Source organism: Mastigoproctus giganteus, chromosome 6 (genome assembly GCF_048544385.1).
Source record: "Mastigoproctus giganteus isolate SK-2022 chromosome 6, ASM4854438v1, whole genome shotgun sequence".
NCBI lineage: Eukaryota > Metazoa > Arthropoda > Arachnida > Uropygi > Thelyphonidae > Mastigoproctus > Mastigoproctus giganteus.
This window is the reverse complement of record NC_143580.1, coordinates 230,589,551-230,601,747: the sequence shown is the minus strand read 5'-3', so window position 1 is coordinate 230,601,747 and position 12,197 is coordinate 230,589,551. Positions and strand designations below refer to the sequence as shown.

The following is a 12,197-nucleotide window of genomic DNA, read 5'->3' as shown; positions in this document are numbered from 1 at the left end:
CATAATTTAGAAAGGATGTTTTGTGGGGATTATTCATGAAATTAAGTTTGTATTAAAAATACTCGTACCTCATGGATAATTTTCTGAAATCGCACTTGACATACTCTGTTCAAGTAAAAAAGTTCACATAAAAAATAAACCTTGAACAGCTACAAAGGTGGGCAACTTGCCTGATGATATCAGCAAAATGGCATCTTTGTGAGGGCAGCCTTCAAATGTGTGGGCTACTCAGCTGAGAAAATCAGTTCCTTAAAGCAGTGCTTCTCAAATTAGCCCAAATTTTTTATTATTAGATTTAACAGACATAAAATTACATTTCAATAAATATGATCAGAACAAACATAACATAGGAAAAAAGAAAAGCATTATTTAATGATATAGAAAATCGGCATTATGATTGTAACCTTTTGTCATTCCACAGTCATAACTAAACAAAAAGTTGAGTGAAATAGTGATCCCCCATATTAAATGCCTGTACGCCCATTTTGAATGAACACATGGTGTTCGTTCAAAATGTGCGTATTTGAAGTTTTTAATGTGACAAATGAGTTTTCTTCTTGTTTGTTAACTTATCTAATCTAGGTTGGGTTGACGGCAACACCACCTACAAAGTGTAATGTATATCTAAACTGTTTTCTATTCTGTGCTTTATTTTAAAACACTCATAGTAGAGAAACCAGTCTCACAAGGTATGTTGGCAGGAATGGAGGAAGATATTTTAAAGCAAGTTCAGGATATTCATTTTTAACTTTTATCCAAAATGAGGCAAGTGATGCTTTATTTTCAGAATTCATCTTCAATCCTTCATTAGCCAGTCCAACAATTTATACTCTAAAGTTATAGTTAAATTGCAACTCTTTCGTTGAAAGAAATAGATTCTGGATCCATGAATTTCCTAGGCGTGGATAGAAAATTCATGGATCCTTATTTTGATGGAAAATAAAATTCAAAACGTTTCATGAAATTAGTATTAGCAATGGCCGCATGGTGCAAGAAAGCCTATGGCTTATGCTGCACCAGCCAAAAAAAAAAAACCGAATAAAAAAATAATTAAAAAAAAAATAATAAATAAATAATAATAATAATAATTAATAAAAGAAAAGGAAATTAAATCTACCATCCTATGTGCTTCCCTCACCCGAAAGTACTATCCAGATGACTTTTGAATTTCCCCGAACTGTCAGCCTCTACCACCCATGTAGGCAACTTATTCCAGTAATTTGCTGGCCAAAATAAAACTTCCTGCCGTCCAATCTAAATATTTCCCCTCCGTAACTTCCCCTAGTTCTAGCATCATTTATAATCTTGAAAATTTCATCCTCATTCATTTTACTGATGCCTCTCAGCCTTAATGGCACCTCTGTAGCCAGGTGGGAACGAGCAGCAGTGCATAGCACACGCTTCTTGATTAGACCGGGGTTCGAGCCCGTCACCACCAAATACGGAGAATGCGGAAAGGTCAGGGAATGACCACCGCATATTCCCAGAGCAATATGGCCTTAGTTGCTAATGCTCCTAAAAAAAAAAAATCTAACAACAACAGAGCTTTAAACATCTCAATCAAATCTCCTCTAAGGTGTCTAGTTTCCAAATTCTGCAACCCACATATTTTGAAGTCTTTCTTCATAAGGACGCCCTTTTGCTGATCTCACCAGGCGAGTTACCCGTCTTTGCACCCTTTCAAGAAGCTCGATGTCTTTCTTTAGGTGCGGTCTCCATACTTGAACACAGTATTCCAAGTGTGGTCTAACAAAAGCCTTTTATAATGGGATTATCACGTCCCTATCTCTACTTGCAAAAGTTCGATAGGACACCATGGGCCTTCCTTGCAACCTGTTTCCAATGCTCAGAGAATTTCATGTCTGACTGTATTATTACACCCAAGTCCCTTTACTCCAGTACTGGGTTTAGTTGAACTCCACCAAGTGAATAAGTTATTTTGGGATTACTGTTTTCCAGGTGTAATACCTTACACTTTGTTGGATTAAAGCATAGCTGCCATTTTTCTGACCATTCCTTAAGTCTATCTAGGTCTCTCTGAAGAAGCTCAGCTTGACAGTGATCATTAACTACTCTACCAATTTTAACATCATCTGCAAATTTAGACATCACGCCCTCTATCCCTTCATCGATGTCGTTTATGAAAATTAAAAACAACAACAGTGGTCCTGATACTGATCCTTGGGGAACCCCACTTTCTTACATCAACCCAATCTGAGGAATAGCCTCTGCTATTCCTCAGATTGGGTTGATATAAGAAGGCAGAGGGTTGATTGAAGCCATCCTTCTATCCATCTAAGGATTTTCCCAGTGATTCCAACCTGTTCCACCTTATAAAGCAACCGCCCATGTGGGACTGAGTCAAATGCTTTGCTGAAATCTAAATAAACAATGTCATCAATTTAATTTTATCAAATTAGATATTTGAATTTGAGAGAAAATTTTCAATGGCTTTTGTAAATCCAAATCAGACAACTCTTGACAACAGTCATGATTGAATTTGAAAGCTATTTATTTGCTGCTGTATCTATAGTTAGATGGAAAAACACAGTTAAGAGAGCACAGCATGTACCAGAAATATTTAAGGTAGTTCATACATTAACAGACTGTCTTTTAAAGTAACCTTAAAAACAATCTATGCTCTCACACACCTTCAAGCCCACTTTAAAAAGTTGGTTTTTTTATGTATTTATTTTTTGTTAGGCTTTGCACCTACAAATACTCTAAATGAAGAACTTGCTTAAGGAATAAAGTTTTAAAAAAAAATTCTCTCCTTCCCTTTTTTTATAGACTAATGTGTATCCTACAGCACAGAGGCGAAAGATGAAACCATTTGAGGGATTCAAGCGCAAATCTGTTGTTATTGTACCAACAGATGAAGAATTTCAAAGGCGTTGCGATAAAAGGGAAAGAGAAGAAGGCAAAGAAATTCCTGACAGTGCTGTTTTGGAAATGAAAGGTATGTTTTGAATGATTTCTCCCTCCCTGCATATTTTCTTGCCATTCTTTGTTCATATTTTCTACCATGGCTTACTGTTCATTTTAATTTTACATTTACAAGTGTTACATATAGTAGGTTTGTTATGGGACACTCATCCCATTTTAACAAAGTGACTGGTGGAAACTTATTAATGAAATCTTATTTATTATAAAATCTAGTTAGCATTCCAGTTTTAATGAAACTATTTACATTTTGAGAAGACTTGCAGCTGCTTTAAAGATAATTATTATGAGTATATATAAAATTACATGTTCAGTATTATAATAAGCATAGTGTACTACTAGGTTAGTATCATTAAATAATGGAAAAATTCTATTGTTTTTTTTAAGGACCAATGTATTGAATTTTATTCAAGTGTAAAACTTGTTCATATAGGTACTATAAATTGCAGCAATAATGTAATTTTTCTTGTACATTTTTTACAAATGTTAACCATTAGTGAAATGTTAATTCATTTGGCACAATTGTATTTTTAAAAAATTACATGTTGACTGTTCAATTTCAGCCATTTGCAAACATCTGGTCTCACTGAAGTTAAGAGCACAGAAATCCTTGGCATTAAGGCTTAGGCTTAAGTTACGCTTACAAACAAATACTGTATCCATGTCCTGCCTAAGTTACTAATACCTTTTTAAAGTATAGCATCTCCTGAGTAGGTGAATCTGTTGTTTGTTTAAAAATCCGATACACTTTCAGACAACTGCTACAAATCTTACTGGCCTCTTGTATTGGCTACAGGTGGTTCCTATTAATAGACAGCCAAGCAATGCATGGAAGTAAAATTTCCATTTAAAAATAGAACTATGTTTACCTTTAAAGCTAGAATTGGCTGTATTTGATCTTTGCAGTAATTGAAATAAACAAAAATTTGTACATCTTGCCTGTATTGAAATCAAATGCAGGTAAATGGTACAAATTTTGATTTAATTTCAACTGCTATGTTAAAGTACCACTCATTTCCTATAATACAGTTATATTCTTTATGGAAATGTTTGTGATTAAGGGGAAGTTTGAAATTTTCACTTGAAAGCAGTAAAAAACAGTTTGCCTTCATTTCACTTTTGCATTGTAACAGATTAATTGTAATTGCAGAAATGTTTGAAAAGCATGAGAATAGATAATCCGTGAGAAAACATACAGGATACATTTGAATAAAGTTGTTGGAATAGAGAGTAAACAATGTAAACTTACATTGTGTAACATTTGTAGTAGTACCTTATCATACTTATATATTAATTTCATTAATGATGGTTAGATTGGAAGGAGGGTACAATAGATTTTTCAATTGTGTTTTCCCCTTTTCTGTAGAAATTTAGCACTTTAACCTGTTGTGGTTGTAAAGCAAGAATCTATTATGAATATTTTTCTAAGATTGTTAATAACATACTTTCACTAATGAATTAATATGAAATATGGATATCTAATTACATGTTATCAGGTGAATTTTATTGTGTGTAGTGACATAATTGAATTACAGTTCACATGGTCTAATTATTGGTATTCGTATTTCATATTAATTCATTACGAAAAACCATGTAATAAGTGCTTTCAATCAGTGGTGATTACTTTGAATAAAAATAAAACCATTTTTCAACTTGTTCACTTTGTTCTTTTTATTGCAAGGTTCAGGAACTTGGATACCGGGGGACCCCCCTGTACAAGGTGTGGTAACCTTTCATGAATATGAAGAATGCAATTCACCTAGTTACAAAATGAAATTGTTGTTGGTTGGTTGGTTGTTAGGTTTTAGGAGCATCAGCGACTAAGGCCATGTTACTCAGTGCATATTGTCTGAAAATTGTGTGTTCCGAGGGCAATGTTCTGTCCAGCAAGGATGAAAAACCTGAGTTTCTAGGAGAAAAAACCATGCTAACCTCACCTCAGACTGATCTGACTAACACAGCCATGTTGTGAAAAGGATTCATAAAAATTCCTCCTGTGATTGATGGGATTCGAAGTCTGGTCTTTTCCACCCAGTGTGGAGGCGACAGCGATTCTGTCCACTGCTACCCACGAGGGCAAATGAAATTGTCTTGCAAAAGAAGCCGAATTCCACGAAGTTAATGATTGGGATATTGCACAATTGCTTGAATCAAGTGCAAAACCACTTACAAATTAGGATCTAGCAGGATTAGACCAACATGGTCTCAATTCTAATCTCATTGTCCATTTCCACTTGCAGTCTGCCAAATCCCCTATACATTTTCTTATAGAATCTCAGTTATCAGTTGATTCAACTACTGCTCATCTCAGTTGTCCAAACTATTCGCTCATATATTTGATCATATCATAAATTTGATCATATACAGCCATTTCCTAAAAAGGGTCAAAAATCCCTCCCATCCAATTATCGTCCCATTGCAATTACTTCTACTCTTTCTAAAATAATTTTCCTTGGTGATTTTAATGTTCACAACTCCAGCTGACTTCTGTTTTCTAGTCACACCGACCCAGCAGGTCGAGATGCTGAGGCTTTTGCAATTACTAATGACCTCACACAGATTGTTCATTTACCTACAAGAATACCAGACAATCCTAACCATACAGCCAACATGCTTGATCCTTTTCTCACAAACAACTCTTCTAAGTACACGGTCTAAGTTACTGGTCCTTTAGGCATCTCAGATCACAACTTGGTGATTGTCTCTTCTCCAGTGGAGCCTTTATGTCATGGCTATTCCCAGCCTCATGTTGTTTGGCTTTACAAGGGTGCAGAATGGGACGACCTGCGAGAATTCTTTTCTTCTTTCTCTTGGTCGGATTACTGTTTCAAAACTCCCGATATCAGTGTTTGCTCAGATCGTGTCAGTGAAATTATTCTTGCAGGAATGGAATCCTTTATTCTACACTCCACTTTAAAATCTTGTCCTTTATCCTAACCTTGGTTTTCCAATAAATGTGCTAAGGCCATTCAGGAGAAGGATGTTGCATATCTTAATTGGCTTGTTTCCAATTGTTCAGTTTCATTTTCTGCCTACACCAAAGCTCGCAACAATTGTAAAGCAGTTATTAATCAGTCCAAACTGGATTTTAAACAAGCTAAGAGTAGAAAACTTGCTTCTTGTCCTAATGGTAGCCGAAAATTCTGGTCTCTTGCCAAAGCTATTGGCCGCAACTTTTGCCCATCTCTGCTCCCACCTGTCAAAACCAGATGGTTCTGTTTTCACTTCAGCCAAGGATAAAGCTGACCTGCTTGCATCCCATTTTTCTTCCAACTCATGTATTAATGATCTTGGTAAAACACCTCTCACAATTCCCAACACGGCTCCATTCAATGTGTCCTGTGGTCTTCCATCAAAAGGATGTCAGAAGGATTTTGACAAATCTTGATGCTAAGAAAGCTACAGGTCCTGATGGTATTTCTCCACTTGTTCTCAAAACCTGTGCTCCTGAACTTACTCCTGTTCTTTGCCACTTTTTTCACTTTCTTATTCCAAAGGTATTTTTCCTTCTGCTTGGAAATTTGATCATATACAGCCATTTCCTAAAAAGGGTCAAAAATCCCTCCCACCCAATTATCGTCCCATTGCAATTACTTCTACTCTTTCTAAAATAATGGAGAAATCAATTAAGTGCCAGCTCTTAAACTACTTCTGTCTGATCAATGATCGCTAGTATGGATTCTGTCATTGTGAATCCCCTGGCAATATTGTGGCTTATATTACAAATTTATGGACAATTTCAATGGGAAGGTTCAATGAAAAATAAGCAGTTGCTCTTGACATCTCAAAGGCTTTTGATCGCTTTTGGCTAAAGGTCTTCTAAACAAGCTTACTTACAAGTAAAATATTCTTATAGTTTGCCAACTGTTTTTTGTAATTGGTTTAGTTTTCTCTCTGACCACTCACTGAGGGTGATGGTAGATGGCTCTCTGTCTTCTAACTTCACTAATGCTGGTGTCCTCCAAGGTTCAGTTCTTTCCGCCACTCTTTTCCTCTTCTATATTAATGACCTTCTTCCATTGACTGGAAATCATATACATAGTTTTGCTGATAATAGCACATTGCACTCCACTTTCCAGTTTGCCCTGCTCAGTCACCTTCAACTTCTCGAATATCCGCTACCAATACTTTAAATGCCAATCTCCTGTTAATTCTCCAGTGGGGCAAAGACAACTTAGTTTATTTCAACCCTTCTAAAACTCAGTCTTATCTTATATCTCGCAAAAAGGATTCTTCTGCTCCTATGCTTATCTTTGGTGACACTCCGATTTCTAGGCAAGATGATATATATCTCTTTTGGGCATTACCCTGACTTCTAATCTCTCTTGGCACAGGCACTTTACAAATATTGCTTCCTCTGCATCTAAAAAACTTGGTTTTCTCTTTCGCTCTCGGCATTACTTTATTTCCGAACAGCTGTTCACTCTGTACACATCTCAAATCCGCCCTACCATGGAATATTGTTCCCACATCTGGGGCAGCATCCCCAAAACCTTTCTCAGGCTTCTAGATTCCATTCAGAAGAGGGCAGTAATGTTAATTAGTATTAGTATTAGTAACGGCTGCATGGTGCAAGAAAGCCTATGGCTTATGCTGCACCAGCCAAAAAAAAAATAAATAAATAAATAAATAATAATAATTAATAAAAAAAAAAAAAAAAAAAAAGGAAATTAAACCTATCATCCTATGCGCTTCTCTTACCCGAAAGTACTATCCAGATGACCTTTGAATTTCCCCAAACTGTCGGCCTCTACCACCCATGAAGGTAACTTATTCCAGTAATTTATAACTCGCTGGCTAAAATAAAATTTCCTGCAGTAAATAAATAAATAAATAATAATAATTAATAAAAAAAAAAAAAAAAAAAAAAAAGGAAATTAAACCTATCATCCTATGCGCTTCTCTTACCCGAAAGTACTATCCAGATGACCTTTGAATTTCCCCAAACTGTCGGCCTCTACCACCCATGAAGGTAACTTATTCCAGTAATTTATAACTCGCTGGCTAAAATAAAATTTCCTGCAGTCCAATCCAAACATTCCCCCCACCCCCACTGTAACTTGAATTTATGTCCCCTAGTTCTAGCATCGTTTATAATCTTGAAAATTTCATCCTCATTCATTTTACTGATGCCTCTCAAGAGCCTTAAACACTTCAATCAAATCTCCTCTAAGGTGTCTAGTTTCCAAACACTGCAACCCACATACTCGAAGTCTTTCTTCATAAGGACGCCCTTTTGCCGAACTCACCAAGCGAGTGACCCGTCTTTGCACCCTTTCAAGAAGCTCGATATCTTTCTTTAGGTGCGGTCTCCATACTTGAACACAGTATTCGTAGTGTGGTCTAACATAAGCCTTATATAATGGGATTATCACGTCCCTATCTCTACTTGCAAAAGTTCGATAGATCATCGTAGGACACCATGGGCCTTCCTTGCAACCTGTTTACAATGCTCAGAGAATTTCGTGTCTGACCGTATCGTAACACCCAAGTCCCTTTCCTCCAGTACTGGGTTTAGTTGAACTCCACCAAGTGAATGAGTCTTTTTGGTATTACTGTTTCCCAGGTGTAATACCTTACACTTTGTTGGATTAAAGCACAGCTGCCATTTTTCTGACCATTCCTGAAGTCTATCTAGGTCTCTCTGAAGAAGCTCAGCTTGACAGTGATCATTAACTACTCTACCAATTTTAACATCATCTGCAAATTTAGACATCACGCCCTCTATCCCTTCATCAATGTCGTTTATGAAAATTAAAAACAACAGTGGTCCTAATACTGATCCTTGGGGAACCCCACTTCTTACATCAACCCAATCTGAGGAATAGCCATTTATCACAACCCTCTGCCTCCTGCCCTGAAGCCATCCTTCTATCCATCTAAGGATTTTCCCAGTGATTCCAACCTGTTCCAGCTTATAAAGCAACCGCTCATGTGGGACTGAGTCAAAAGCTTTGCTAAAATCTAAATAAACAATGTCGAAATTATTCCCTAAATCCAGCTCGTGAGTGACCCTTTCGAAATAATGAACCAGATTTTTAAACATGATTTTCCCTTTACAAAACCATGCTGAGTATCCTTGAGAATTTCAATTCGATCCAAATGATCCTGAATTCCACCCTTGATCATTGCCTCCATGATTTTCCCTACCACTGAAGTCAGACTGACAGGTCGATAATTTCCAACTTCACTTTTAGAGCCCTCCTTATGTATGGGCGATACATTTGCACTTTTCCAATCCAAGGGAATCTCCCCAGAGTCTAGTGATGCTCGCATAATTAGCCTCAATGGTTCAATGCACTCGCTTGCCGCCTCTCTTAAGATTATAGGGTATATTCCATCAACTCCAGGAGCCTTACTGGTCTGTAGGCTCGAAAGTTATTTTCATTAAATAATCTTGCGAAATTTCAATATCATTAATTACATATTTTTTAACTTCGCTCCCACAATTTCCCATTGCCACAAAAGGCGTTTCATTTGTAAATATCGATGCAAAATAACTGTTGAGTTCATCTGCAACGGCAGCTGGTGTATTTATTACTATCCCCTTTCCCTTACGTAAAGGTCCAATCTGGTTTGTTGTGCTCTTCTTGGCATTTGTATATGTGAAGAATTCTTTATCCCCCCTGTTTGCTAGTGATTTCTCATAAACTGCCTTTGCCTGTCGAACCTTTTCTGTGGCTCTATTACACATCACCTTGTAGCTGTTATAGGCTTCAGTACTTTTTATTGCTCTGTAACCTTTCCATGCCACCTTTTTCTGCTCAAGTAATGTGGCAACTTCACTATTCATCCAACTTGGAACCCTTCTCGTGGAGTATTTTTTTAATGGTATATACGCATTCAAGGCATCTGTGATTAATGTTTTAAAAGCGTACCACAGTTCAATTGTATTCATTCTCTGCGCGATATCTACCCAGTTAATAGAGGCCATGTAGTACCTTAAGGCATCGTAATTTCCTTTTCTGAAATTAAAACTCATTCCTTTGCCTTTTACTTCTGCTACCTCTCTCGTCATCATCCACCGTAGAACTCTGTGATCACTTCCTGCTACTGGTTCCTCTACTGTCAGCCCTGTTATGTCATCTGATTCATGTGTGATGATGAGGTCTAGGATATTCTTTTCTCTAGTACTTTCCCTGACATGTTGATACAAATAACAGTCATCTAGTTGATTTAAAAATTTTGTTCCCCATGTCGAGTTTCCTTTCCATTTACTCCAATCAATTAGAGGCAAATTGAAATCACCCATAATAAGGCATTGACGCTTACTTGCCCATTCCATTTGCATGTAGAGGCTTTTGTCATAATCTTTACAATCACCTGGTCTGTAGATTACTCCTACTCGCATTATACCTTTGTTTCCAACTATCTCACACCATACAGACTCTATACCGGCATGTGAAATGTCTGAATCCGGGTAAGCTATCGTCGCACTCAGGCTGCTTCTGATAAGAAGCATTACCCCACCACCCCTTCTATCTAACCTATCCTTCCTAAATACATTATACAAGCCGTACTGAAACTCATCATCCCCAATTTCCGGGTGGCACCACGTCTCTGTAAGCCCTATTATGTCCGTGTTACTTGTTTTAACCAGCAGTTCGAATTCGCTCATTTTATTGACGACACTTCTAACGTTACTGTATAAACAATTAAGATTTACTGTTCTTGTATATTTAACGACCCTAACACAACCCTTGAAGTTTTTTAGGCTCTCTTCCCTGATATTAGCTACCCGCTCACGTGAAACATCTTTGCCCTCAGAACATTTAGATAATACGTCCAGTTGGGGTAACAGATAAGAACTCTTGAGGTATGTGCAAGAGTTACTTTGACCAATATTATCAGATAAACGCGTGTCAGTATTACCCACATCCCCCCTAACTAGCAGTTACCCCGAACCTTTAAGGTATCCTCAATAATACTGGCAAAAACTTTTGCACCACCTTTGTTTAAGTGTATCCCGTCTCTACAAAACAAATTTCTTCTACCTACAAGTGTGGGCCATGCTGAAAGAAATTTACCCCCCTAAAGCCTTGCAGATTCCTTCAAGTCTTGAGTCAATCCACAAGGCTCTTAACATATAATCCCTCCTATCGTGTCTGGGCAGAATTGCAGACACATAGACATTATGGCCTAGCTCACGACATTTCCTCAGTATGGTCCTGTATTTTTCCAACAAATCGTCAGATCGTGTACGTTTAATATCATTTGTCCCCACATGAATAATAATATTTTCTTTACCCCCTTTAAAATCTGACAATCTGTTGGTGACATCATCAATAGTTGCTCCCGGCAGACACCCTGGTTCTGCTCCACCTATCTTTATTACAAAAAATATTCCCCGTTTCCCTGACAATGGAGTCTCCTAATAAAACAATGTCCTTTTTAACCAGAGTAGTTTGCACTTGGTTTTTCTGTTTTGAGGCTCGAATCGTGTGGTAGATTGCTGGAGTTTCGAGTCCCTGACGAGCTCCCAGATGCATTATTTTCAAGGGCAAGCACTCATGTTTTCAGGGACTCAAATTGTTCCATCAGTGCACGAAATTGTAATTTAAGATCGGTTCACTCCTTACATCGATCACAAAGAAAAGAATCCCCAGGTGAGGTAGGATTAGTCACCAGGTCGACCTTGGAAAACATTCCACAGGTTCCACAACGGATTAAATCATGACTCACCCGTAAATCGTCATCGGCTATTTCCGTGTGAGTCACGATACCCTGTGACGTGTTTAAGGCAGATCTCGTAACTACCATTATAAAATTAAATAATTATCAATGAAAGTAACTTTAAATAAAAAATTGTCTATAATATTATTAAAATCAAACAGTTACAGGAAAACCTATAACAAAATAATCCAACAATATCTAAATAAATCAAATATTTAAAAGCACTATCCAAAAGTAAACCACTTAACTGAGGAGCCCTGTCTACGCGCGTCCGCTCACCTCGAATGCCAACGTAATTCAATAATAAATTAATGAATCATCTCTAACAGAGTCTCTCCACTCACTCCCATAGATGTACTGTTTCTGCTGCTTGCCTTTTCTACAGATACTTCCATGGGCACTGTTCTTCTGAATTGGCTTCTATAATTCCCGCTCTCTCTTTCAAAACAGTCTGAACACGTGCCGCCACCAGCCAACATCCATTTACTGTCTAACTTCAAACTCACAGAACCAACTTTTCATCTTCCTCATTTATTCATTCAACTGCCATTTTCTTGAAGTTCAAGTCTAATGTCAACAAA

The 12,197-nt window shown here is 37.3% G+C and overlaps 1 protein-coding gene across 3 annotated transcripts in view; it reads left to right on the top strand.

Annotated features, from left to right (window-relative positions):
* Positions 1–12,197, top strand: part of LOC150085071 (heterogeneous nuclear ribonucleoprotein U-like protein 2) — a 372,157-nt gene that overhangs the window by 298,971 nt on the left and 60,989 nt on the right. For all 3 annotated transcript variants that reach the window (XM_090376770.1, XM_090376771.1, XM_090376772.1), the window contains one exon: positions 2,791–2,959. In XM_090376770.1, the coding sequence (XP_090232896.1) occupies positions 2,791–2,959 (169 nt within the window). The remainder of the gene's footprint in view (positions 1–2,790; positions 2,960–12,197) is intronic.